The 27453-nt window shown below is 31.7% G+C and overlaps 1 protein-coding gene across 1 annotated transcript in view; it reads right to left on the reverse strand.

Annotated features, from left to right (window-relative positions):
• Positions 1–7838: 7838 nt before the first annotated feature.
• Roe1 (grpE protein homolog, mitochondrial Roe1) overlaps positions 7839–27453 on the reverse strand; it is a 31985-nt gene continuing 12370 nt past the window's right edge. The window contains exons 2-3 of the mRNA XM_085813807.1: positions 22350–22539; positions 7839–8371 (exon numbers count right to left, since the gene is read on the reverse strand). Coding sequence (XP_085669933.1) covers positions 7937–8371; positions 22350–22539 — 625 coding nt within the window. The 3' untranslated portion in view covers positions 7839–7936. The remainder of the gene's footprint in view (positions 8372–22349; positions 22540–27453) is intronic.

The following is a 27453-nucleotide window of genomic DNA, read 5'->3' on the forward strand; positions in this document are numbered from 1 at the left end:
GCTGCTACACAATGAGGCATAGATTCAACAAGTTTGTGGCCATGGTCCATGGGAATGGCTTGCCAAACATCAGCTAGAGCTGTCCATAAATTTAAGGAAGGGCCACTAGTGTTGTGTGATGAGTTTTCACACTTTTCTCCAAAACATCCCAAAGGGGCTCAATAGTTATAAGTCAGGATTTCCAAATGGCCAATTTGTGACAGATAAGTCAGAGGAATGCTCATCCAACCATGCAGTAGCCAACCGGGACCTGTGAAAAGTGCAGTTATCTTGCTAGAATACTCCCATTTCCAAGTAACAATAAGACGACATAACTGGATGGAGGTGATCATGCAGCAACTCTGCATACCAAATTGCAATGAGAGAGATAGATACAAAAGTACCCAAATACTGCCAAGAGAAAACACCACTATGACTGAGCCACATGACCTCATACAGTTCTAACCCGACATGCAGGATCCATGGCTTCATGAGCCTGACGCCATATTCTGAGCCTCCAGTCGGCCTTAAGCAGTCGGAATCGAGACTCAGCACTCCATGCTGCTCATTTTGTCCTCTAGAGCAGTGTTCATCAACAACCAATTTGAAAACACTATTCGCCAATCCTTCCAATTGTTTAAATTCCACAATTTTATATATGTAAATATTTTGCCAACAAGTCCAAATTACTAACCAGTCTATGACAAAGCACTGAAATATTTTACCAGTCCTATGAGCAAATTGGGTTGAGAAACACTGCTTTAGAGTCCATTCTCTTGTCCAGGCAAGACGTGCAGCCTGGTGATGTGCACTGAGCAATGGTACTCTGTGAATCTACTGTTCCCGAATCCTATACACAGAAGCAAGCATTGCACAATATATTCACTGACTATGACAGGTGCCCTGATTCAGCTGGGTGGGAGCTAAATCAGGGCACCTGTCATAGTCAATGAATATAGTTTTTAATATAATAAGCTAATTTGAGTTAGGTTTTCAATGGCTATATTCAATACGGCTGGACCATCTCACACCATACTCATTAAAGGCTAATTGTCCTTAGCCCATTTTGCTGGACTGCTAGTTTTTTCCCCACTGGTAGTTGCCCACTGCTAGTTTTTAGCTTGAACTAGCTCTTTTATGATTTCACAAATTGAATGGCCCATGCGCCGACAGCCTAATTGTCCATGATCAAAGGCATCAAAATCAGAAGTCTTACCCATGCTAGCAACTGGAAACGACTGATTAACAAGCACAGTACTAGTTATATGCGAAGTTACCAAAGCGCCTTCATGTGAGCTTAAATGCAGCACAATGCTACACATAGTTCGCATAGCCATGTCTATTCAGTGTATAACTGACTGCACAGATAAAATAAATATACCATATACATATTTAAAATGAAAATTAAATACAAATATTTACCATAAACATTGGTAGTCTTCATAAAATGCTCTACAAATCTTTATAATGGATTAAACAGCTTACATTGAATAAAAATTACCTGGCAAATTACACTTAAAAAAAAAAAAGAAATTTGCACAATACAAGTTTTAATTAGAAGAACTGATACTCGCTTAGTTGTAAGAATTTGATATCTAAACTTTTCAAAGCATTTTCTTTTCCTTCAACACTTAGTGATCAATAATTCTTCTAAAGCTCTACAAATAGTTTGCTGATTATCTAATTCAGGTGAATTAAAAATAAGGAGATTCTAAGATTTACTGGGGGGTCAGCAGATGTGATGAAAACATTAGGAGTCTCCTAGCTTCATTAAGGCAACCCCTGGATATTCAGCTCTGATATTCTTGCAAACTCATCACAAAGAAATTCTGAGTTACTTCATAGCTTATTGGCTATCCTTAAATTATGTAAACCATAAGTACATGTGTATATATGACACAAAAATAATATGTTTTAGAAATCAAGAAAAATTGATCAGGTTTGCATCATTTTTTAAAATTAATTACATGTGATATTCTTCATTCAGTTCTCATCAAATGTAAAATATCTAATATATATTAGTATATATAAACTTAATCCCTCTTAATAAACAATGTATATGTAACCACAGAAATGTTATGTTTTACAAATCAAGAAAAGTTTATCAGGTTTCTGCCAACTTTTACAATTTATTATATGAGCTGTTCTTCATTCAGTTCTTATTTCTCATTAAATGTAGAACATCTTAATATATTCAATATGTAACACTTTTAACTGAAAAGGACCTTTATTTTGAAGAAATTTTTAATATTTTACAAATGGCCATTAAAATATCTTCTAATAAAAGATAAATATTTTACTCAATCAGGTTGTATATTAGAAGCCAGAACATTTAAAAGATGTTGCTTGATGCTGTATCAAACTATCTCATAGCTACTAATCTTGAAATACAAAACACAAAAAGGTTCTCATGTGTCATGGGATGTCATTTTAAAATAACTCCAAATTGAATGAAATTCACTTTATAATATAAGATTCAAATTATAAATGATTTACATAATTCCAATGAAAAATATATTAATATTCTAAACTATCTTATTTGGCTAATTCATTTTGCAATTTTCTTGAAATTTTATACTGAAAATCCTGGGAAGGAAAGGAAAACTGATTTCATCAAAGTACTTTTAATAAAATAAAGATAATTATTAATGCACATACTATTATGTAAATAAACTTAGCAACATAGATTTAACTGATTAAACAAATCTTTATAAATTTATTTTTGGAGGGGGGGAAGCTTCTGTGTGGGATGGGTGTAAATCAGATTGGCCAAGAAATCAAAAAGTGTTCAAAATATATACTAAGTTTGCTTATTGCCTAATATCTAATATTGGCAATATTTATATCAAACTAAACCTTAGCCAATTAAGACACAATAACACGCTGAATAAGTACTAATTCAGAAGTCAAACAACAAAAATCAGCGTATGCGATTTTGCAGCTGAGGATGGTGGTTCGGTAAAACCATAGAAACTAGTCCTGTGAAAATTTTGTAAATATAACACTGATTTTTGTTGTTTGACTTCTCAATTAAACCTTAGCCATTTTGTACATCATTAATTCACATGATCAGTGGATGAAAAGGTATGTCAAAGATGCTTTATTGTAATAGCATATACCCATACATTAAAAACGTTCGTAGAAAGGTAGTGTTATGTAATGAAACTTTCAGTAGTTGGATTTGGTCATCAGAAGCTGTTAGTGCATGTTTCATAGGAGAAAAATGTGATGTGACGTATTTCATGCAGTAGTGCAAACAGAATGAAAGCATTTCCAAGCTTTTACAATACTTACAGTCAAATTACTGCATTAATTATAGAAATCTTAGTACAGAAACAAATCCCCATCATGACATAACCACTTTACTCACCCAATCTCTAATTCTCTATTTGCTGTTTCTTACTGTGAAAGTTCTATGAGATCAACATTTTATCAAATTCAAGCTATGCAAAATTAAGCAATGGTTGGTCTAGCACAGATATCAAGACACATTTTCTCATTTCCATGAAAAGCAAGAGCATTGAATTCTCTGTACATATCCTAATGGATGTTAATTCAAAGATTACCGACATAATTTCAAATAAAACTGTTTTACAATTTGTTAGAACTTTGGAGCATATGAGCAAATATTTATGGTTCTAAATAATTACAGGATAGTATTTATGAAATTACTGACATCTATCTCCATTTCATCTTTTCTAGTTATAGGAAACGATAGCAATATGGGCATTAAAAAGCACCCTACCTGCCATTCTACTGATTGGAAAAAATTGATTTTCGACCATTTTCCTTATATTAAGCAAAACTATTTAACAAATTTCTTGGTTAACTTGCAAGTTCCAAAGACTTCCAAATATAAATTTGGTTTTATGACTACCAGTACTACATTCTGACAGAAAGTTTCCCTTTTTTTTAATATTATAAATGTGATTAAGATAAATTTTTTCTACAATTAAAATTTCAAAAATATGAACTCTTATATGGAACTTCAATGATCAGAAGAATACATTTTTACTATGTAAAATACCTTAATAATCAAAACTAATATACAAATATACTTTTGACTTGGAATAACATACAAACATCACAGATTAAAACCAATATTATGGCAATAAACTTAATTGTATTTTGAGTGCCTGTTTTGAAACTGCTACTTGCATAATAATATTGTTATTAACCCCTTCCTTTTCAATCCCGTCAAAATGACGGGGTGAGGTTTCGCCCTCTATTTCTCGTGCCTGTGATTTTTCCGGGCTGGAGAGTTCAAAAGCAACATGCTAAAAGGATTAAAACCTATTCATTTCTTTTGCCTGGAAAAAGTTTTATTTCTCATTTTACACACCAGATGGCAGTACCAGAATAATATTTTATGCAATCGGAGCTAGTTTATTTTAAACTAGATGTCAGCACTAATCAAACGTGTATTTATACTATGTGTTTTGTAATTTTATCTTTAGCTCAGTCACTTAGTCTCATTGTGAATACACGTGGTTTCTGTGATAAAATATACTTAAGATTTTTATTCTGTACATTATGGAGTCAGAGTCAGATAGTAATTCTGATTTTAGTATAAATTTATCTGAAAGTGATTCTGAAGTAACTGATTTTTATGAAATTTCGGTTAATGAATCTGAGAGCAGTGATGATGGATCCATACTGTTGCCTGGACTCAAATTGTGTCTACTTCAGCATATCATGCACCCCCACATTTTAAACTTTGGGGAACACCAAAGGTAAATATAAATTTTGATTTAAGTTCTGGTGTCTTATAATAGTTTAAATATTTTGTGAATGACAATTTAGTGGATCTCATCGTTTCGGAAACAAATAGATACACCAAACAATGCCAAAATTCTCCAGGATTCCGCCTATTCAAAAATAGAAAACCTTCGATACCTGTCACAAAGGAAGAAATTCTTAAATTTCTCAGTATTGTTATTTTACAAGGTTTGTAAAAAAAAAAAAAAAAAAAAAAAAAAAAAAAAAACACCATATACAAAAATGTGTTGGAGCAAAAAACATTCAATTTCAACACCTTTTTTCAGAAACATAATATCTTGTAATAGAAATACACAAGTTTCTGCATTTTGTAGATAATGAAGCTTTTGATTGTAACACACATCCAAATCCCAAGCTGCATAAAATCTGGCCCACTTGAATGAATTGTTTCAAAGAGCTGTAACTCCTGGACGTGATATTATAATTGATAAAACCCTCATGCTTTTCAAAGATCGTTTAGGATGGCAACAATATATGCCAAAAAAGAGATCCCATTTTGAAGTATTTGTTATGTGAATCAAATTCAGGGTATATATGATGACAAATTATATATACAGTCAAAAGTCGTTAATTCGGACACCCATAATTCGGAATGATCTATAATCCGGACCTCAAAACTATAAACTTTCTGCGCATGCGCCGCGTTGACACATGCGCATAGGCGTTTACGCGTGCACGTAAGACCTTTTACGACTGCGCATATGAGTGTGCGCAAGTGCAGAATACGTTTTCACGTGCGCGTTTTATGTATAATGGACGTATAAGCTAAAATTATCTAATTATCTATTTCAGTTAATGTTGATGATTGCATTGTTCCTTAATTTTCAAATTGGATCCGGCTTATTATTTTTTGCAGACTGTAAGAGCAATTTTATAAAAGTAAGCTTAAACTTTTGATTATATCAAATAGAATTTCCGATATATATTTGTTAATATGTAAAGGATCTAAAGCGAAAGTATGTTTTGAAATCCGAAATCTGTTTATCAATTTCACGCTGCTCGGCGGGGGGAACGCCGCGGCGGGCGCGTAATGAATTGGAAGTTGATCTGTCAGCACTATCCTTATCTTCAGCGCAGATGTTTTAATTTTATTTGGCTTATAATTGAAGATCAGATGTTTTTATTTTATTTGGCTTATAATTCCTTACCAAATGTAGTATTTCATCTCGATATGCTCCGTCTTTGATATGATTTAAAACAAGTTCCTTGTCATTATAATTCGCTATCCGAAGAAAAGTGACAGAGGTTATTGAAAATGAAAAAATTTCGATTTACAAATTAGTCGGTGTTCTTGACACAGCAATTATAGGACTTGAACAGCGGAACTTTGTAACTGAACAAGAAATTATGTCTGTTTAATAGAATTAAAGAGAAAGTATTATCACATGAAACGAAGCAAAACTTAAACAACTTACATTGAAAGAAATGTTTATTTAAGTAAACAAATAAATATTAAGCTTTTTCTTTTTGCAAATTTTGATACCCTTTAGATCATAACTGTTCTTTATTTCATAAATTACGGTTTCATATTTTTAATTTTAGAATTTCTGCATGCCATCTTACGAGATTTAAACTGATGATCTATAATCCGGAAAAATCGATAATCCGGAATCGCCGAAGTCCCGACGAGTCCGGATTAATGACTTTTGACTGTACTGGAAAAGGTACAGTTTTTGATGCAAAATATAAAGATCTGCCCCAATCAATTCAAGTTGTGATGTCACTTATCAAGCCTCTGCTAAAACAAGGATATTGTCTGATAACAGACAATTTTTATACCTCACCAGAATTGGCAGACATGCTTTTAAAATTTCAAACAGACACTTATGGAACTGTAAAACTAAACCAAAAAGAAATGCCTCATGAATTAGTAAAAAAGAGAATTGCAAAAGGTGAAAATGTTGCTTTTTGTCGAGGTAAAGTTCTTGCCATGAAGTGGAAAGATAAGAAAGATGTTACCATGCTATCTACAGTTCACAAAAATGACATGGTAGATATACAGTACCATAACAAAGTTGTCAATAAACCTACAATTGTCACAGATTACAATAAAAATATGGGAGCTGTAGATATTGTAGACCAGTATCTTGGAGATTACTCTATTGCTTGAAAAAGAGGAAAGAAATATTATAAGAAAATATTTTTTCATTTGTTAGACCAAACTATTTTGAACTCTTATCTTATTTACAAAAAAAACAGGGCAGAAAAAAATCCCATTTGATGTGTCGTTTATCTTTAGATGAAATACATCAGTCATCAGACACCATTTCAAAAAGAGGGTGGCCAAGCTTGGAGGATAATTCAAGCTGTTTGATTGAAAGACATTTTATTAGACAGATAAGAAACGACAACCACCAAGAGAATGCAAAGTTTGTTGTTCCAAAAAAGATGAAAACAACAAGAGATGTAGGAAAGAAACTCGGTACTACTGTCCAGATTGTGACGTTGGCCTTTGCATCTCATGCTTTGAAATTTACCATGCAAGAAAAAATTTACTAAGCTTTGTTTATATTATGCGTAAGTTTAATAAAATTCTCTCTTAATGTTTAAAACACATATTTCTGAAAATTTCATGACTTACTGGAAAACCAACATTCAGTCAAAATAAACCTGAATGTTAGCTTTTAGTAAAAAATTTTTTAAAAATTTCAAGCTAAAAAAAAATCCAGAAATTATTAATGCATATATTGTACATACATTTATTTCTATACAATTTTCTTCAATTAAAAAAATTGGCACTTTTATGATTGTTTTCTTGAAAATTATCTGATCGTTAAGGGGTTCCCTGGAGATCATTCGTGGTTTCTTTTGATGTCAGATGAGGCATTAAAATATAGTGAAATCATACTTCGGGAATTGCATTCACACATATTGAAATTCAAGAGGAATTTCTTTCACAAAGTTTTTTTGAGCCAGACTCGGTTCAATTTCCAAATAATTACTATCGCCATTCAGAAGGATGCAATTATTATGGAGACTAGATGACAATTTTTAAAATAATGTGATAGGCTAATACAAAAAATTTATTTTCATTCTGAGTAATCAAAACTAGTATTTAAACAAAATAAAAAGGCAGAAACAGCAATACTCATTTTGCTTTAATTTTAAAAATTGATGAACAATATATACATCAAGTAATAAACATAAATTACTTCTACATGACAGTGTGAATTTTATATTAAGACCTAGCTGCTTTTATAACACCCACCATAGCTGGGCGAACAACTCTGTCATGCAATCTATAGCCAACTTTTGTCACCGTTCCTACAGTTCCAGCTTCTTTAGATGGATCTTCTTGTTCAAATAATGCTTCATGATGATTAGGGTTAAATTTTTCACCAAGTGGATTTATTTGCAGAACTCCATGTCGTTTAAATACAGAATGCAACTGTGCTTCTGTCATTTGTAAACCTTCATAAAGACTTTTTAAGTGAATGTTACCCTCTGCGAGAGCTTCTTTCGGCACAGACTCAGTAGCTTTTCCAAGAACATCAGCTACTTCAACAAGATCTTTCACAAAGTTCTGGATGCCATACTGCTTTGCATCGGCAACTTCACGTCGCATTCGATTACGAATATTTTCATTATCCGCTAGGGCTCTTTTGTACTTATCCTAAAAAGAAAATCTCCAGTTAAAATCTTGAAAGACCAAAGTAAAACTATATGAAATTGGTATGGTAAGACAGACATAGTACTCACTACAATAATCTGCCTGTTATAAATCATAATTGCAATATTTATGCATTAAAGCTAATGATGCTAATTGGTTGTTAAATTACTTGAATTCCACAACTGTTAATAGCATACAGCTTTATTGCAATGAATGCAAATTTCTTACATATTTTTATTAAAAGGCTTGATAAGAAGTACCTTAACCACACATGTTAAGGCAAAAGAACATATAATTTGTATATAAAATAATACCATATGTTCTCAAATACCATGCGCAGGTTTTTTTGATAATTTTAATCGGAAATATCGATGTGTGCGGCTTACATGAAACAAAGCAAATATATGCCAGGTGAACGCAAGTTGATCGGCATAAATTACTTCTTTTTGAAGCTACAGTATCCCCCAGGAAATATAACGTTATATGATGCTACTGTATCCTCTCAAATAATACATTCTGAGGGGAAGAAGTGCCATGGTGTTAAGTTATCTATCTGCCTTTGTTAGATTGCTGGTAGATTTTAAAGGACCACTCGGGACTTTTAAACCCAAGTTTAGTGCAATGATTGTTGCAGACTGAAGCTATTGTTTAACAAATACAATTTTATATAATATACTTAGATCAGCAGTTTTTTCTTTCTGCCGCAGAATTAATTCTGCTAACCGATTTCTTTCTTTCTATTAAAATGTTACTGGGCATGTGTTGCTACGTACTTAAGCAGGAGATGCAAAAGCTGCATGTGGTAGCTCAGATTTCTTTCCCAATAATTGTCGATCAGTATCATATTTCTTTGTTTTTTATGCTCGTAATTCAGAATTTTTTTTTTTTTTAATTAAGCTTTTAATGGGCTTGATGAAAATATGCACGGCATATTCCCGGAGATTGTTTTCTTTTTTTGGTGCATCAAAAAAATCAGGTGCACATCTTATTCGCCTGGTATTCACGAACATATGGTAAGCATACATATTTAAGTAAAAAATTAAGATAATAAAACAACTGTTTAACAAATTAAAATTGCCCATTTTAGTTCAGAAAATATGCAATACAATAACAGAAAATGTACATAAAAGTTACAAGTACATATTCATAATACAAAATAGTGCAGCAGATGTCTAATAACTTTAATATATTATTAAAGGAGGTGGATTAAAGTTCAAGAATGAATTACCAGAGTCTGCTTAGGAAATGTCACCATGAATTTATGGGCTGGTTATTTAATAAAGCATACAAGAACAGTTTGCTTTACAAGACTTGCTTTAGTAAGATTTGTAAGGAAGCTAGCAAATACATGCATTACATATTGGGAAAATCATCAAACTTCGATGCTGTTATTCTTTTCACTCATAAAGAAGCAAATCTGGAATGAACTACTTATCATTAATAATTCCATTAATTCTGTTGCTAGTGTCACAAACAAATTTGCTTAGCAAAAAATTAAAAGGAACAACTCGGGAAGGGGGGTATTCAACAGATTATTTAATACTTACATATACAGAAACAGAATATGGAAATGTATTATATAGTTTTAAAATAATGCTCTTCTAAATGTAACCAAATAAATAATAACCACCAAGAAAAAATAATAAATCAAATAAGATGGTATGAGTTACTTTCATTTTGAATTTCACCATTACATATAAAGTAGGCAGGTTTAAAATTTAAGTAAAAAACAATTAAACTAAAGTCTTTTTCTTTTAAGCAATATAATACTTTAATTTTAATTTAGGTAGCTTCTAAAAAATCTCCCTTAATTTCGTAAATTCCTATTCCTATCCTAAAAGCAGAAACACATTTATAATTAGCATTTTCACTGCACACCATTCTTATTCATGGGCTACCTACAAAGTACTGCTAGTCCCTGAACCTACACAACATCACACACACACACACACACACACAAAAAAAAAAAAAAAAAAAAAAAAAAAAAAGAGAGAGAGAGAGGGAGAAGAAAAGATCAATCTAATTGTCTAACATTTCTTTCTTTTAAGCTAATCATATTGTTACTAGAACTTCCTCTAATAATGAAAATTCCAAATTTATAAAAATTTATTATAACTTTATTTCCTTCTACTCATGAATTTTACAAGATCTTCTACCTAAATAAAATATAAGAATCCAGTCTTCTCAGTTCTCTGCAAGATAGTAAATTACATTATCTGAATATGGTAAAGTATAACATGACAATCAGTCTAAGCAAAGGGATGCCTTCATAAAGGACTCTCTAAGGAAAACTGACTTATATTCATATTGCATATGAGGAAACCCAAGCATTGCAGCCAACACTTCACCTGAGTCATACTACTATTATTCCGCACTTTCCAGGATAGAAACAGTAAACACACAAGCTTTAACTCCTGGCTGTTAAATGGATTGAACTAAATGTTTCTGGTGTGAAAATGGTGCCATTTTCCTGTGCATTCTTTTTTGCTCCAATACAAGCTGCAGCAGTTTTTTATTGATTAACTGCGATATTCGTTTGTCCTAAATTCACTTTCAAAATATGAGATTAAAGAATTTTCCTGCAATTAAAGAAATTTGGGCAAAATTTCTGCAGAAATGCAAATTGTACGAAAAAAAAAACATTATAAAGAACAATTGCTATGGTTTTATTTTGATGATCACCATAAAATTTTTCTCAGAACAAAATAATAATAATAATAATAATAAATAAATAATAAAAATAAAAAATTGCTTGTGGATATGTTTTAATACTCTATTTGTGGGATACATACCCAATTAAAACACAGAACATATTTTAATAGTACGTATGTAATAGATACCACATTGTGCAAATCAATTGGAACATTTTTTTTTATAATTTATGTAATATACCTTCACATACAATGATAATAATGAAATTAATAGGAAGTATGTCCTCCTTTAGCAGAAATGACTTAGGCATTGACTCTACTAGTCTTTATATATGTATTTCACTTCTTTATTATGGAACCACACTTTTATAGCATTCTTAATCATGTGCTCTCCTGTTTGACAATTCATTTTGCTAACATGCTCCTTGATAATGTGCCACAATTTTTTTTATTGGATTTAAGTTTGGTGAATGTCTAGGCCAATAATTTTATCTTCCTACATGAATCTTCTGGCAGATTTCCAATTGGGACATGGATCCAAGTCCTTTTGAAATATCACTACAAAGATTAACAAGATTGGCTTAATCCTATTTTTAAAGCATCTACATAATTTGATGAATTCATCATTTTGTCAATAGGAACTAGATTTCCAACTAGATTTCCAGTGCCATCTGCAATGAAAGAGTCCCCAGAAGTTTATTTTTGAAAGTTATTTTAAGGTTTAGTGGATATATTGAGGTCTTGCTGATTCACCCTTGTTTTGCTTAACAATATATGTTAGATATGTAATCAATCATGTGTAACCAAAGGAATCAAATTCCCTGTAGAAGGCATAGGTCTGGATGCCAGAGGTTTACCACAACAGCAGATGATTGCTTGATGTTCCTATATGCAAGACACAGTGGATCACTATCGGCACGACAGTTCATGTTGTATCTTTCTGCTTCTGCAGGATGGCCCATATCCTGCCAAACTATGCCGTGTCAAATGCATGCCTGATAACCTGTGATTTATGTTTCTTTGACCTCATTGCATATCAGAGTGTGGATGAATTGGTCTAATGAACACAGTTGGACATCAGAGCAGTGGAGCAATGTACTCGTTACAAATGAGTCGATTTAACATCCAGACCGATTCTCTATAGACAATCATATGGCAAGAGCCAGAACAAGTTGTCAGATAACATCGAAAAAGACAATTACAGAGGAGGAGGCTTACTTGTATGGGCTGGGATATCAATGAATCCCAAAAAATGATTCCTGGTGGTTCTGTAAAAGTTGTCTGATATCGAAAAGAAATTCAACATCCTTTTCTTCATCATTTTATTGGCTGCAATGGGTTCTAACACGATATTTATGGACAATAATGCTCGCCCACATACAGCTTGAATGGTATTGAGTTATCTGGAAAGCGAAATCATTTTACATCTATCTGGCTTGGCCTGCTAGACCACCAGACCTGAATCTCTCAGAGCATATGTGGGACATGTTATGATGATAGGAAGTTTGTCGCCAAGCATCCTCCAACAAGCATTACTACAGGAATGGGCACTACTGCCACAACAAGCAATTAACGACATTATTGACAGCTAGCCTCATCATTGTCAAACATGCATTTCAGCTAGAGGGCATCATACTCGTTACAAGCACGTTTCAATTGCACATTCTTCCGACCCATTTGGTCTTTCGCAATTGATGGTCGTAATGCATGTTTTGCTTTATTGTTTGCTATGTGGTCTAGTAATGCCCCACCAAGCTCTTGGATCAATTTCATATCCATTAAATAGTTTTGTGTTATTTCATGTTTTACTTTCGTTAATTTTTTAGCAGTAGTGTATAATTACTATATATAATCTTAAAATGGTAATGAAATTTCATAAATTAATGCAATAAACAGAAATGAAGTATCTGCTTTGACTTACAATTTTCAAATTATCACATAAAAGTTGAAAAAAAAGAAAAAAAAAAAAAGACTAGACACTTTTCAAGCAAGGTGCTAGTAGTTACTTTTTCAGTACTGTTATTTAAAACGATCCAGTGTATTCTTTTTAAAATATTAATTTTATTACTCTTTTTTTAATTGATTTCAATAAAATTAAATTTAGCAAGACTTTGTAACAGCATGAAATGTAAATAATTAATTTAAAAGAAACTCATAAATATTTTAATAATTATAAATGTTCACTCTGCATATTACTGTATTATCTTTTTGTGGCATAGTTTTCATACTGGATTTCTTTTAAGAATTCAATTAAAAAAAAAAAAAAAAAAAAAAAAAAGAAAATTAGAACTGAGAAATAAAGGATTTAATGTTAATATAGTATTTATAGTTCACTAAAATATCATTAAGGCAGTAAGCCTTTATATACATTTAATAAAAATGATTCAAATATAATTCAGCAAACAGAAAATTGCAAAATTCCAAAATAGTATATTAGCATAACACAGTAAAAAATATCTGTCATGTACACCATATGACTTCCTTGTACAGAATATTAAATCATATGCACTTTTTCCTGCACTTCAATTAAACTTATTGAATTGAATTAAATCTACTTTGTCGATAGCGCATAAACCACAATAGAATAAATGCGCCTTTCTGAAATTCACTATAATTACCATAGCGATACTCTGGCGCTAGGTTCACTTAACAGCTTTACATCTCATTCATTTTATAATTCAGAATACAAAAAATATATATATATATATATATATATATATATATATATATATCATCTGAAGAATTATCTAATTGTTGCCACATGTTCTATTCAAATAAAAAAAACTAAAACGAAATATAAAAGAAATTAAACACATAAAAAAGAAACAGTTTCTCACAGATGATTTAGCGCTGCTTACCTAATGCGCATGCACTACTCGCAAACATTCTCCTCTGTTCAAAACAGACTGGTGACAGTATTTTCTGCTAATATAAAACACTTATTTCCTCAAATTTCATTAGAGATGTATTTCTAATTCAATTAATTCAGTTATCACTTCGCAGCAAGGCAAAAATACCTTCATTAAAAATTTAAAGATATAGAAAAACATAAAACACCAAATACGGTTAAAAAATTTAAAAAAAAAAAAATTTTTTTTTAAATTAAAATCACAGTTTCTACACAAAAACAAGCAATTCGGCCAGCAGGCATGAAAACAGATTTTCGGTGCCCTAAACTGACAGTTTACTTTTGGTCTCACTCGGCAAAAAGACACTGAAGGCATAGAAAACTAAATTTGTTGTGAATGCTATGCTGAATCAATATATGGAATAATTTAATAAATGATAATTCCAAAATGGATTAAGCATAATTTAATTTGTAATAATAAAAGAAGACATTACTTTGTTGTTGCGAAGTTTAGTTTCTCTAGATTGGCAACAATTCCACTATTCTGCCAAGTTTCAAATGTAAACAAATTAGGCTTAGCTGCATTTAAACAACTTTTAAATTGTTGATAAGTTCTACAACTACAACATGCAAGTTAACTAAGGCCCATATCACATGGCATTTGTTTCACACAAACAGCTGTTTCGGACAATTTTCCTGTCTGGTGGCTTACGACATGCGACTTTTTCCTTCCTTTCCAAAAAAATTGCAAGTTGTTCGTTTCCATCAAATCAGCTATCAACTTCGAATTCTATCAGCTTGTTTGTAATGGGGAACCAGTAAGCAAAAAATAGTTTCAAACAGTTGTTCTTTTGAAACAAATCAACGTGTGATAGCAGCCTAAATGCGTAAAAACATTAACCGGAAGATAAGAACAACATAATTCAATCATTTTTAAAGCAAACAAATGCACAATTTACAAACATACTTTTGGTGCAGTCAACTGCAACCAAAAAGGGAGATGCACACCTACATGTTATAGCAGTCACACATACAAAATTTCAACGTTCTGAGGCTCTTCGTTTTTGAGTTATATGCGAGATACATAAGTACGTAAAAAATATCTTTTGAATCTATTTTAAATCAGTGTTATAATTCATTTGGTGTACAGACATCATGCAAAAACATCATTAAATTGTATTTGATAGTGATCAAAACAGATATTTTCGTCGAAATACGGTGCCCAAAATTTTTCGATTAAAGAAAATTCGAAAAAGATTATAATACTTCCTTTACTTCGTACAAGGAAGTATAAACAGCAATCACAGTGTTCATTATGCATAATAAAAATTTGTTTTACTTAAAAAAGACACAAAAGCAAACACAGTTAATTTTCTATTTAATTAACAAGTTAACAAATGTTACAAAAATTTCTTCAAGAATTTCTGTTCTATAGTATAAAATATATCAAATAAATTTATACATTAATTTACATAATAAATTTCAATTTTTATCAAAATCTTAATCTAAAACTCATTTTCCTTTAATAAGGAAATAAACACTTTTACAAAATGTATCCCACCATAACTTAGTCCAAGAACTCTTCACCTCAAAAAATAATTAAAATTTACTCAATTCATATTAAAATGATATTGACTAATGGTACAGCAACTGAGCCAATCCTGGGAGACTTACAAGTTATCAAAAATTATAATTATTTAAATTACAGATGCATTTATACTAAAAGTGCTTATACCTTTTCAAAAGCATTAACATGATAATCATTATATTAATAGCACATTGTTCATTTTGAATTTGGAAATCTTATGGGAGTACCATATTTTATACTACACACTTTATAGTTGATAACTGATAACTTCTGATATCTGATAACACTCAGAATTTATTCAAAATACATTTCAAATCACAGATCACATATAATAACAAATAATCACAAATTACAGAAGATACCATATTTTCCCTTGTATAAGATGCATCTTGATTCTGGGACTCAAAAATTGAAGGAAAAAAAAAATATTATTTGGTTGATGGATTGGTTTTTATTAACCTGTTATTATTAATCAAAATCAACATTTATTCAGCATACGATGTGTTGCCACTGTTGGAACTCACATGCATTAACTGGACCTCATCTGTGTATCTGCTAAGATACACAATAGCCTGAGACGCAGTTTTTCCAAATGCATTATAGCAGTTCATCTTTATTGTAGACAGTCTTGTCTTAAAAGGATTTTTTTTAGATTCCTTATCTTTAGGTGACTTCATACACACTCCAGGGGAGAAAGCTACTTTGTTAGGAGCTAGGAACAGTATCATTTAAAACTTTCACACTTCTTCATTTGTTAATGAAAAGGGGGGATTGTTACAAATCCCCTTTTTCATTAATCAAAATCTCAAATAAAATTTCCAACATTTTGATTTTTTAAAGAAATAGGTGAGAAGCCCCCCCCCCCACATATGCACTGCCGACAATCTTACACCTTGGCTTCATTGTCCACAACACCATCACTGACGTTTCCATTGCACCAAAAACACATTTTTAAAGTGCATCTTATATGCTAGGAAATACGGTAACTTATGAGATAGATATATCATACAATGACTCCTAAAAAGAACCAAAAAGCATAAATCAGAATAAAGAGGGAAGGGGAGGAGAAAGAAGAAAAAAAGAAATAGGAAAAAAAATCATGATAAAATTTAACAGAAACACAAAACTTAAAGCCACAGCATTTGTGAGTTTGAACTCAAGCACAAAATACTAACTCTTTTGTTCTTGCATCAGATTTCTATGCAATATGATGTTTTACGAGATATTCAAGAGATTCTTACAGAATTTTATTTTAAGATACTAATGAGAAACTTGAAATGCATTATAGTGACTCTCAAAAACTTCAGAAATTCCATGCACATATTAAACAGGTACTTATGCATAACTATCTTGCTACAGTTTGATGCTTTTTAGAGAAATTAACGCGATTCAGTGAATTTTCGGACTGCAGCTTACAATGGATATGATTACCTAAAGAACTGCTATACGTACGGTTGCTAGAGTTTGGTGACTTCTGTGGTTGTGACAATACTAAAGTATCATTAACTATAACAAAGGCATAAAACATTAAAATGAAAAAATTAAATAAAAATTTTACAAAATATTTAATACATAAAACTACCATAAAATTTATACTGTAATGTTTCTTTACAGGATAAATTATCGTAAAATTAAAATACTTCATGGCAGTTTCCAATTCAAATAAAACTGAAAAGAAAAGAAATCCAAATATTCATATGGCTGACAATGATTTTTCATGCATCTTATAAATTCCTCGATGTTTTAAAATCACAGAAATTAAGTAAAACAGATAAAGAAATTAAGTTTTAATTTCCTCATTTCATGCAATAAACTAATCAAATAAAAAGTTTTTTTCCCTTTTAAAATTAACAAATTAGAATACTTCACATAAAAAAAGTATATTTCCAAAAACTGAAATATTTTTCCTTTCTGAGGAGTAAGATTAGCTATTAGTTAATTCCAAAATAAAATTTCTAATTTACATTCTCATTATATTTCACTCTTTATATTATACAAACCAAATAACCTAATTAAAAAATATGGATTAAAATCAAAATTATAAATTAATTGAATTTGGTTTGTAACAACAGTACTTGATAACAGGGCAGTTATTTATGGGATTTAAGGGCTATTTGCCTAGAAAAAGATGTTTTGTAGACTTTTTTTAACGGTTATTGGATATTATTTAAGCTACAGATGAGGAAAACCAAACACAATGAGGCCATTTATGAATAGTATAAAATGATCTTTCCGCATTTCACAAGACTGCTTCATAACAGTGTCAAACTCTTATGCATGTCAGTTGCTGTTTGAAAAGACAGAAATCTTCGTAGCGTTTTCATGGCAAAAGGCTTCATGCACAAATTAAAGAGCAGAATCTCATTTAAAACTGATTGCCAGCACCCTTATGACATCCCAACATTTTCCATGAATTTGCACATATGCATTTCTGAATAGAAATACCTGGCCTACTTTCTGAATATGTGGATTTCAAATATTGAATAAATTAGAAATAGTTGTTTTTAAAACATAGGCAGTGTCATGCAATAATTTCATGAGGAGTGAAAAGATATTTGAATATATATATATTTTTTTGGTTTTAAAGTTATGCATATTTATTTAAATTATTAATCAATTTATAATTATTGATTGATGTAATAGGCAGTGTCATGCAATAATTTCATGAGGAGTGAAAAGATATTTGAATACATATATATTTTTTTGGTTTTAAAGTTATGCATATTTATTTAAATTATTAATCAATTTATAATTATTGATTGATGTAATTGATTTTTAATATAATATTTCCTTGCATATTTGTTTCCCTAGCTTTTTAGTGTCAGGTTCAGAAAATTTTTAAAATATTAGCATAATTTTTCCCTTTATCAATGCATTCAGAGAATAAGCTCCCCTAAATTTTAAAATGGATTCTTCCACATAGTGACTGTTTTGTCTTAACCCTTGCAAACTACCTACAAAAGGAACCTCTGCGTTATAACTGTTGAACTTCATGGCAACATAATACAAAAATTGACTGATAACAGTGAAGCGAACATAAATTGACATTCAGTCTACATTTTACTGAGTCAGCTGCACATTCACCTTGTCTAGTTACTTATGGATGATTTGAGGCTCAAGGAGTAGCAGAATCAACATTAATAACACACAAGATTCAAGTTACAGGGAAAAGAAGTGAAGATTAATATTACTATGTATTCTTATTGGAATATACGTTTCTTTTAAAGAAATAATTAATATTATAATAGTTATCTTTACTTTATTCATGACTATTTTTCATTTCTTATGTTCTTATTATAGGTCCTAAGGAAATTAAATTGTTTGTATAATTTTCCCCTCTTGACTTTCATATTACAAAATTGTTATAAAAAAAAGGAGGAAATATGCAAAGAAACATAGTAGTTATTGATATTTATTTATTATTAATCCATTATAACATTAAATTGGGAAACAATTTCTGTTGAGTTTGATTTTTTGGCTGTTTCAGAGTTAAATAAGCATGACAATTTCAAAACCGTAGTTAGTTTTCTTCTATCACATGAAGTTTATTCCTACACCTTATGTGAATAAGACCATTCTCTGCGACATCATGTGTGGAAACATACTACAGTCAAAAGTCTTTAATACGGACTCGTCGGGACTTCGGTGATTCCGGATTATCGTTTTTTCTGGATTATAGATCATCAGTTTAAATCTGGTAAGATGGCATGCAGAATTTAAAAATATGAAACCGTAATTTATGAAATAAAGAGCAATTATGATCTAGGGTATGAAAATTTACAAAAAAAAAAAAAAAAAAAAGCTTAATATTTTTTTGTTTACTTTAAACATTTCTTTCAAGGCATGCATGCGTAAAGCATACATTACACATACTCGAAATTAGAAAATTGCAACCAGAAAACTATTTAATGTGTATTCATGATATTTATAATGACGAGGAATTTGATTAAAATCATATCAAAGAAGGAGTACATAGAGATGAAATACTACATTTAGTAAGGAATTATAAGCCGATTAAAATAAAATTATCTGTCCTGAAGATAAGGATAGTGCTGACAGATCAACTTCCAGTTCATTGTGCACCACGTCGAAAGAAAAGAAAAAGCACTATAATTCCACCTCTGCATATAAAAGTGGGTCTCATGAAACAATTTGTTAAAGTTTTGCCAACTGAAGGAGACTGTTTCAAGTATCTCATTTCGGAATTTCCTACACTGTTATTTAAGAGACAAAGGCCAGTGTGTCTGATGGTCAACAGATTTGACAGCTCCTTAACCCTTTGCGGCTCAGTGTTCCACTACATGAAACACCCAAATTGAATTGCTCTGAAACCTTTAAATTCAACCGTAAATAGATAAAAATGCCTTTATCATATGCTTTGAACTTTTCTTTTTAAACAGTAGATAGCAGCATATCACAAGGATACATAGAATTTTCATTTATTATGTGTTATTAAAATCCACTTTTTTTCAAGTAATTTTCTCTATTTTTTTAATGATATAAAAAATTTTATTTGGAAAAAAAAATTAGGCATAATTTTGCTGGCTGTACTGCAAATTATTTGTTCTATATATTTTTTTAATCTTTCATACAAAAACCACACGCAGAATCATTGAATGAAACCAGGTGTTCCATTAGCGGGAACACTGCGCCTTTAGCAATCTCATGCTGTTACGAATCAGAAAATCTGTGCTTAGGAGAGAACATCCGTTGTTTTGGGGGGGTGATGAATTCAAACAAAGCAGTATTGAGGGGTGAGGTGTGTTTTGTGTTATGAAAGCCCTAATATTGGCATCTCAAATTTTTTGGGAGTAGATTTTAGGTGGGAATTTTATTAGTAGCTTGACTCATCTTTACTTAGACCCGCGCGAATTTTTTGCTGTCGCATTTTAGTCTCATTTCCATTTATTTTCAATAATTGTGTAGATATTTTTCGTGTATGTATATATTATAGGCTTATTTTTCTTTATTGTAAACATTAATCGTAGTTAATTTTTTTATTATTAATTTTCCATAAATGGCGCGGAGAGATCTAACTCTTTCCGAAAATTTGTAAATATTTTTGCATATAGGACTTATGTATATAGATATTTATCTCATTTATCCATATATATTCAAGAATATTGTGTATATCCAGGAAACCATGTATACAGCCATAATACAGTTTTTTCTTCCTTATACAAACGCTTCTACTCATTTTCGTGCTTCACTGCAATGCTCGCTTAGTCGCACTTTTAAAAGCTCTGGCGGCGCAGTGTTCCACCTCACGCAAAACCCACAGAATTAAAACGGTAAGTGCAATTTTTACAAAATTTTACCTGTATACTCCTTTAGGACTAAATAGACTGCATAAAACTTTTTTTTGTTGAAATTCCGACGTTAACGTATAATGCGCCGCAAAGGGTTAAAGATAAACATTTCATTGGAGCAATGATAGAACTTCAAAAGAATGCTAGGTTGGCATTCAAAACATTGCTAAAGACTTTCTTGGAAATGCACAAGCAAAGAATTATAGTGAAATTGTCCAGCATCTTTTGGAAAGCTTTAAAATGCTTTTGGTGAAAGCCATTTTGGTAACTTGGTGAAATTAACCAGAAAATCTTGGGGCAGTCCTTTTGTTTTTTCCTTTTGTTCAAAATCTTTTCCTTTTGTTTGAATAAAATGTAACTTGCAGTAACTATATATAGAATTTCTGTGAATAAAACTACTCTTTGTGAATAGTAAATATGGTAAGTTTTCCCTTTATTTCCTTGATATGCATATTGTGCATGATTTTTGAGACAGAGAGAGGGTATAGTTTAAAAAGTTAATGCGATACATAAAAACTGAGGTTATTTTTCGATTCAGAGGCAAAAGTTGGTCAAAAACAAGTGGCAGATCTAAGAAAACGAAAATGCTGTTCCCCAGTGTTATTTTCTTGTGGATTCCTTCTGTCTCTTTCAAGCAGAGTAACGTTTTCTAGGGAATTTATAGAAAGCAACTTTCTTTTTTCTAGAGTTTGTAGATCATGAATGGGCAAAAAGAGGGATACGCTAGAAAAAAGAAATATTAAATAGGAGAAAGAATTCAAAACATCCCATTAACAAAAATAAAAATAATTTTTAAAATTTAAAATCAATATGAACATTGATAGCTGAAAGAAAATCATTTCTGCACCATGTGAAAAACTGTTCGAATTGATCAAAACTTTGGCACCTTTAATGCCAATCTTATGTTTTCATAAAGACGCAGGCACCTTTATAACAATAAAGCATTTTGGGAGACACAGGAGGTACAAGCACTCTCATCCAGATTCTCCATTTTTCATAAAGATATCTAATATTTATTTCATCCCCTGCTTTATTAGTTGCCAATAGTTGAAATAAAAATCACACTTGTATAAAAGTGTGCACATTTATGAAAAATACCAGCTTGTCATAAGGATGGTGATGATCAGTTTCAAGTGAGAAAGTGATCTTCAATTTGTGCATGCTGCTGCTATAATATAAAGATTTCTGTTTTTCAAACAGCAGTCAACTTGCATAAAAGTATGGCACCACTATGCCAAGGCACTGTAATAAAGGCATCTCTATTTTCTCTACAACTCTACCTCACTCTCCATTCTATAACACCTCCCTCCAAAAATCATCAAAAAAAATTTAACTATTTTGAAGACTTCTCAAAAAATTCAAAATACTTCTCTAAATTCAAGCAAGAAGTATTTTTACTCACTGATAAGGAAGTCTGCATGATCTCTGGTTTTATATGCTGAACCAAAGAATTACAAAGCCTCTGAAGCATGGCTGTGTAACCTTGGAGTTTGCAGAACACTTTTTGAAAAACCACTGCCATACCTAATTGATAAGAATGGCTATTTCAGAATTATATTAAATGCAGAAAAAAGATAGAACTCACGTCTAAATTTTTTATATTTTCTATTAATTTTTCATTTTCTTGTAGCAACTCTTTTTCTTTTGCAGAAATTTCACCTTTGTTCTTTGCAATTTCTTCATTCTGTTCTTTCTCTATGCTTTGTGACTTCTCAGCGGAAGTGGCAGCTTGGTCATTAGCAGCAGGTGAAGTTGCAGAATAGTACAGATGCTGCCTGAAATAATTCATAAAAAAATTTAATAAATATTATTTTATACGTAATTTATTATATACGTTCTTTATTTTTGTCGCATTTTAGAAATAACTGCATTATTTCTTTAATTGGTACATTCATATTTTGCCGTTGAATGTTTTCAGCAATGCCGCCAAACACTACAATTTATCGCCAACAACTGATAAATGTGGCATTGCAACACACTGAAAAGAACTTTGCTTTTGTTTTATATAACCTTGATCTTCAGTAAGCCCGGTTATGTTTAGCGAGGGAGTTACAATTTAATTGCCACATCTGTCTTTTCTTACATTTTGAAAAAAGGATTAGCATTTGAGACCTGCGTTGAACAAAACAGCAAGTAGCGACGTATTTTCAAAGTTGCTGGATTCGTTATATTGATGAGCACAATAAAAACATTAAAAGACTGTGGAGTTTGTCAAAATATTACAATAAAAGACATTGCAGAAAGCACACCACTTAAATTCATATTCAAATGAATCTATGTGACAGTGAGTTCATAAACAAGTGCCAGATTTGTTCTTTTATATATTGTTAAGTACTCTTTTGACCATCGATATGATTAGCACTATTTTTAACAAATTTCTTCCTAAGATAATCTTTAGCTCATCATTATCTAAGTTTTTATATGCTATTTTCAGAAGTACCTGCTGATTATGTAATTAAACAATTATATGTTATTATCTAACATATAACTGTTTCCGTAGAAGCATGGTTGTGTAACCTTGTAAGCATATTTCCACTAGCATCAATGGTGCACTTTAGGCAGGACTGCCAACTTTTGCAGTATATGGGAAAACACATAAGTACAAAAGAATGTATGCACTCTGGAAGAGAAATGTTCCATTTTCTCTATGCCAATAATGAAGCCCCCAGAGGATAAAGAGTTGTTTATGTACATATAACTTATCAATAGAAATAGTAAGTAAATGAGGAATATGATGATCAAGGATGCTCAAGTTCCCACTATCATGTAAATATGAGAAAGTTTTTTTCCAGGAAAAAAATACCCAAGCACAAACAATTCAAATTCTGACCATTTTAATAAATAGTTATTAACTTTTGGCACTCAAACAAATTATCCTGTATACAGTCAAAAGTCGTTAATTCGGACACCCATAATCCGGACCTCAAAGCTACAACCTTTCTGCGCATGCATCGCGTTGACGCATGCGCGTAAGACCTTTACCGCTGCAAATTTGCGTGTGCGCGTGCGCAAAATACGTTTACGAATGCGCGTTTAATGTATAACGAACGGGATAAGCTAAGCTAAAATTATCTAATTATCTATTTCAGTTAATGTTGCAGATTGCATTGTTCCTTAATCTTCGAATTGGATCCGTATTATTATTTTTTGCAGACTGTTAGAGCAATTTTATAAAAGTAAGCTGGAACTTTGGATTATGTCAAATAGAATTTTCGATATATATTTACTAATATGTAAAGGATATACAAAGCGAAAGTATCTTTTGGAGTCAATTACACAAAAAGTGGAATTGCTGCAAAAAATGGATAAAGGCATATATTTTGTTTATCTAAACTTTAACACTTGTTTATCTAAACTTTAACGTTTGTTTATCTTTAACGCTGTGTGCAATGAATTCACTATCCTTATCTTTAAGGGCAGATGTTTTTATTTTATTTGGCTTATAATTGCTTACTCTATGTAGTATTTCATCTCGATGTACTCCATCTTTGATATGATTTAAATCAAATGCCTCGTCATTATAATTCGCTTCCGATAGCGAACAAAGTGACAGAGGTTATTGAAAACGAAGAAATTTCGATTGACAAATTAGTCGGTATTCTCGACACAGCAATTATAGGACATGAACAGCGGAACTTTGTAACTGAACAAGATATTATGTCTGTTTATAGAATTAAAGAGAATGTATTATCACATAAAAAACGAATCAACTTAAACAACTTACATTGAAAGAAATGTTTAATAAAGTAAACAAATAAATATTAAACTTTTTTTTTTTTTTTGTAAATTTTGATACCCTTTAGATCATAATTGTTCTTTATTTCGTAAATTACGGTTTTATATTTTTAATTTTATAATTTCTGCATGCCATTTTACCAGATTTAAACTGATGATTTATAATCCGGAAAAACCGATAATCCGGAATCGCCGAAGTCCCGACGAGTCTGGATTAACGACTTTTGACTGTATTATAAAATATGGCGAAGTCTTAAATCGTGTAGTGTTACTAATTAGCAGAATTTATACTTATTACACATAGTACAGTCAAAAGTCTTTAATCCGGACTCGTCGGGACTTGGCATTTTTGGCGATTCTGGATTATCGTTTTTTCCAGATTATAGATCATCAATTTAAATCTGGTAAGATGGCATGTAGATATTATAAAATTAAAAATATGAAACCGTAATTTATGAAATAAAGAGTAATTATGATCTAAAGGGTATCAAAATTTACAAAAAAAAAAAAGCTATTTATTTGTTTACTTTATTAAACATTTCCAACGCACGCATGCATAAAGCATACATTACACATAGTCAAAATTAGAAAAATGCAACCAGAAAACTATTTGATGTGTATTCATGATATTTATGAATGACGAGGAATTTGATTTAAATCATATCAAAAACGGAGTACATCGAGATGAAATACTACATTTAGTAAGGAATTATAAGCTGAATAAAATAAAAACATCTGCCCTGAAGATAAGGATAGTGCTGAAAGATCAACTTCTAGTTCATTGCGCACCGCAACATTTCCCCCACCCTAGCAGAGCAGCATGAAATTGATAAACAGATTTCGGAATGGTTAGAAAAACAAAGGATATGCCTTTATCCATTTTTTGCAGCAATTCCACTTTTTGTTTGATGCACATCGAAACATGCTTTCGCTTTGTAGATCCTTTGGCAGCTCTAGAATCGGAAATTCTTTTTGACATAAGCGAAAGTTCAAGTTTACTTTTATAAAATTGCTCTAACAGTCTGCAAAAAATAATAAGCCGGATCCAATTTGAAGATTAAGGAACAATGCAATCTGCAACATTAACTGAAATAGATAATTAGATAATTTTAGCTTAGCTTATACTGTCCGTTATACATTAAACACATATGCACATGTGTAAAGGTATTAAGCGCATGTGCAGAAAGTTTGTAGCTTTGAAGTCCCGATTAACGACTTTTGACTGTATTTGTATTGTGTGTTGTGACTTATCTCACTTGTCTGACAGTAACATCAGAACAAGCCCTTGAAATTCCTCATGACCAGGAGAGCAAGGCTGCACCTGTTGTCGGCAAGAGCCTTGAATACCATACAGGTGATAGTATGACTTTGCTCAGTTCTGCCTCTAATTTTGATGGACAGCACCCTAGGGGGAAGAAGGTCCAAGGATTTCCCACCCCTCTTCCCCTAGAGAACTTTTGGCTCACAATATATTTAGAGTGCTCCCATGCTGCAAAGACACTATTATATTTATAAACATCCATACCTTCTCCAGGATTCGAATCTAGGCGTTTAACCTTTTGCGACGAGTTTTTTTTTTTTTTTTTTTTTTTTTTTTTACAACAGAACAATTATGATAACATAAACTATGAGTAAGGCACTCTAGAATGCTAAAAATTAAGATGTTGTATTTTGAGAAAAATTTTGAGCACTGATTTAGGACCAGGACATACATGTCCCATCAGTCCTGACCACTGGGACATATGTGTCCCAGTAGTCTTCAACGAGTAATTTTGTAAAGAAAACCAATGATTTTCTAGTAATAAAAATTTAATTACGAATGGTATGGTTTGAAACAATCAATGCACAATGCGACATTACACATCGTGCACATTATTTTAGTGTGCGATTCCTTCTTTTGTTGTGCACATTTACAGCACCACTGTCGTGTTTTTGTTGTTACTGGCAGATGGTCACCAACACTGAGTAAGCTTCGTGATGTTTTGGATGGGCGTCCAGTTTCTCTATGGCGTTGACACTGTGTGTTGAGCTTTCTGGACGCCATCAAGGGTCCAGAAAGAGGTACAATACTTCTGCAAGAGGTACAATGAAATCAAGAAGTGGGGTTTTTCGATGTTCGAGTTCGCAGTACGCAATCCATGAGTTGACCACTGCGCTCATCAATGGGCGAAAAAATACTTTTTTCCCACCACTTGCAAGATTTTCGATCTAATTCATAGACATTTGCCATTTGATCTGCAAGATCTACACCTCCCATGATTTTGTTGTAGAATTCGATTGCCACAGGGCACTCAAATTCTTCTTTGCTTCCATCTTTCATGGTGCGATTTAGTTTTGTGTATTTAGCTTCGTGGCAATTACTTAGCATCATCACTTCCTTTGAATCAAGCCACCTTGCACACAATGTTCCATTTTTAGTTACGAGAAACTCAGCCTCACCCCCTTTTGCTTAGTTTTGTTGCAAAATTAGGAACATCTTTGCGTGTCTTAATGCATGTACCAACAGCAGGAAATTTCAGGGTTTCCATCAGGTGCACACTTGTAAAAAATCGGTCAAACGCAAGCATCACATCTTTACCTAGGATTGTCTCCATTAGCTTTCATACTACTCATTCCCCGAGTGTGCCTTGAACTTCACACGTTTCTTTTCCAGAATAAATGTTCATGTCATATACATATCCCGTTTTTCAATCACATCGCTGCCAAATTTTTATTCCTCTTTTCACAGGTTTCATCAGCATATATTGTTTGAGGGATGAACGTCCCTTGAATTTCGCCATTGATTCATCAATAGCTTGATATGAGCTTTCACTTCGGCACTGTTTGAAGGTTTGTTTCAGGCACGAAACAACCTCGTAAATATAATATGTTTTACTTGCATTTTCTGGCTTTTCTGGTGCAGCAAAATATAGTTTCGACAGCAACGTTTTACATCTGTCTCTTGAAATAGCACT

The sequence above is a fragment of the Stegodyphus dumicola genome, chromosome 3, assembly GCF_044657685.1.
Source record: "Stegodyphus dumicola isolate Sdum_Otavi_A_Nest chromosome 3, ASM4465768v1".
Taxonomy (NCBI): Eukaryota; Metazoa; Arthropoda; class Arachnida; order Araneae; family Eresidae; genus Stegodyphus; species Stegodyphus dumicola.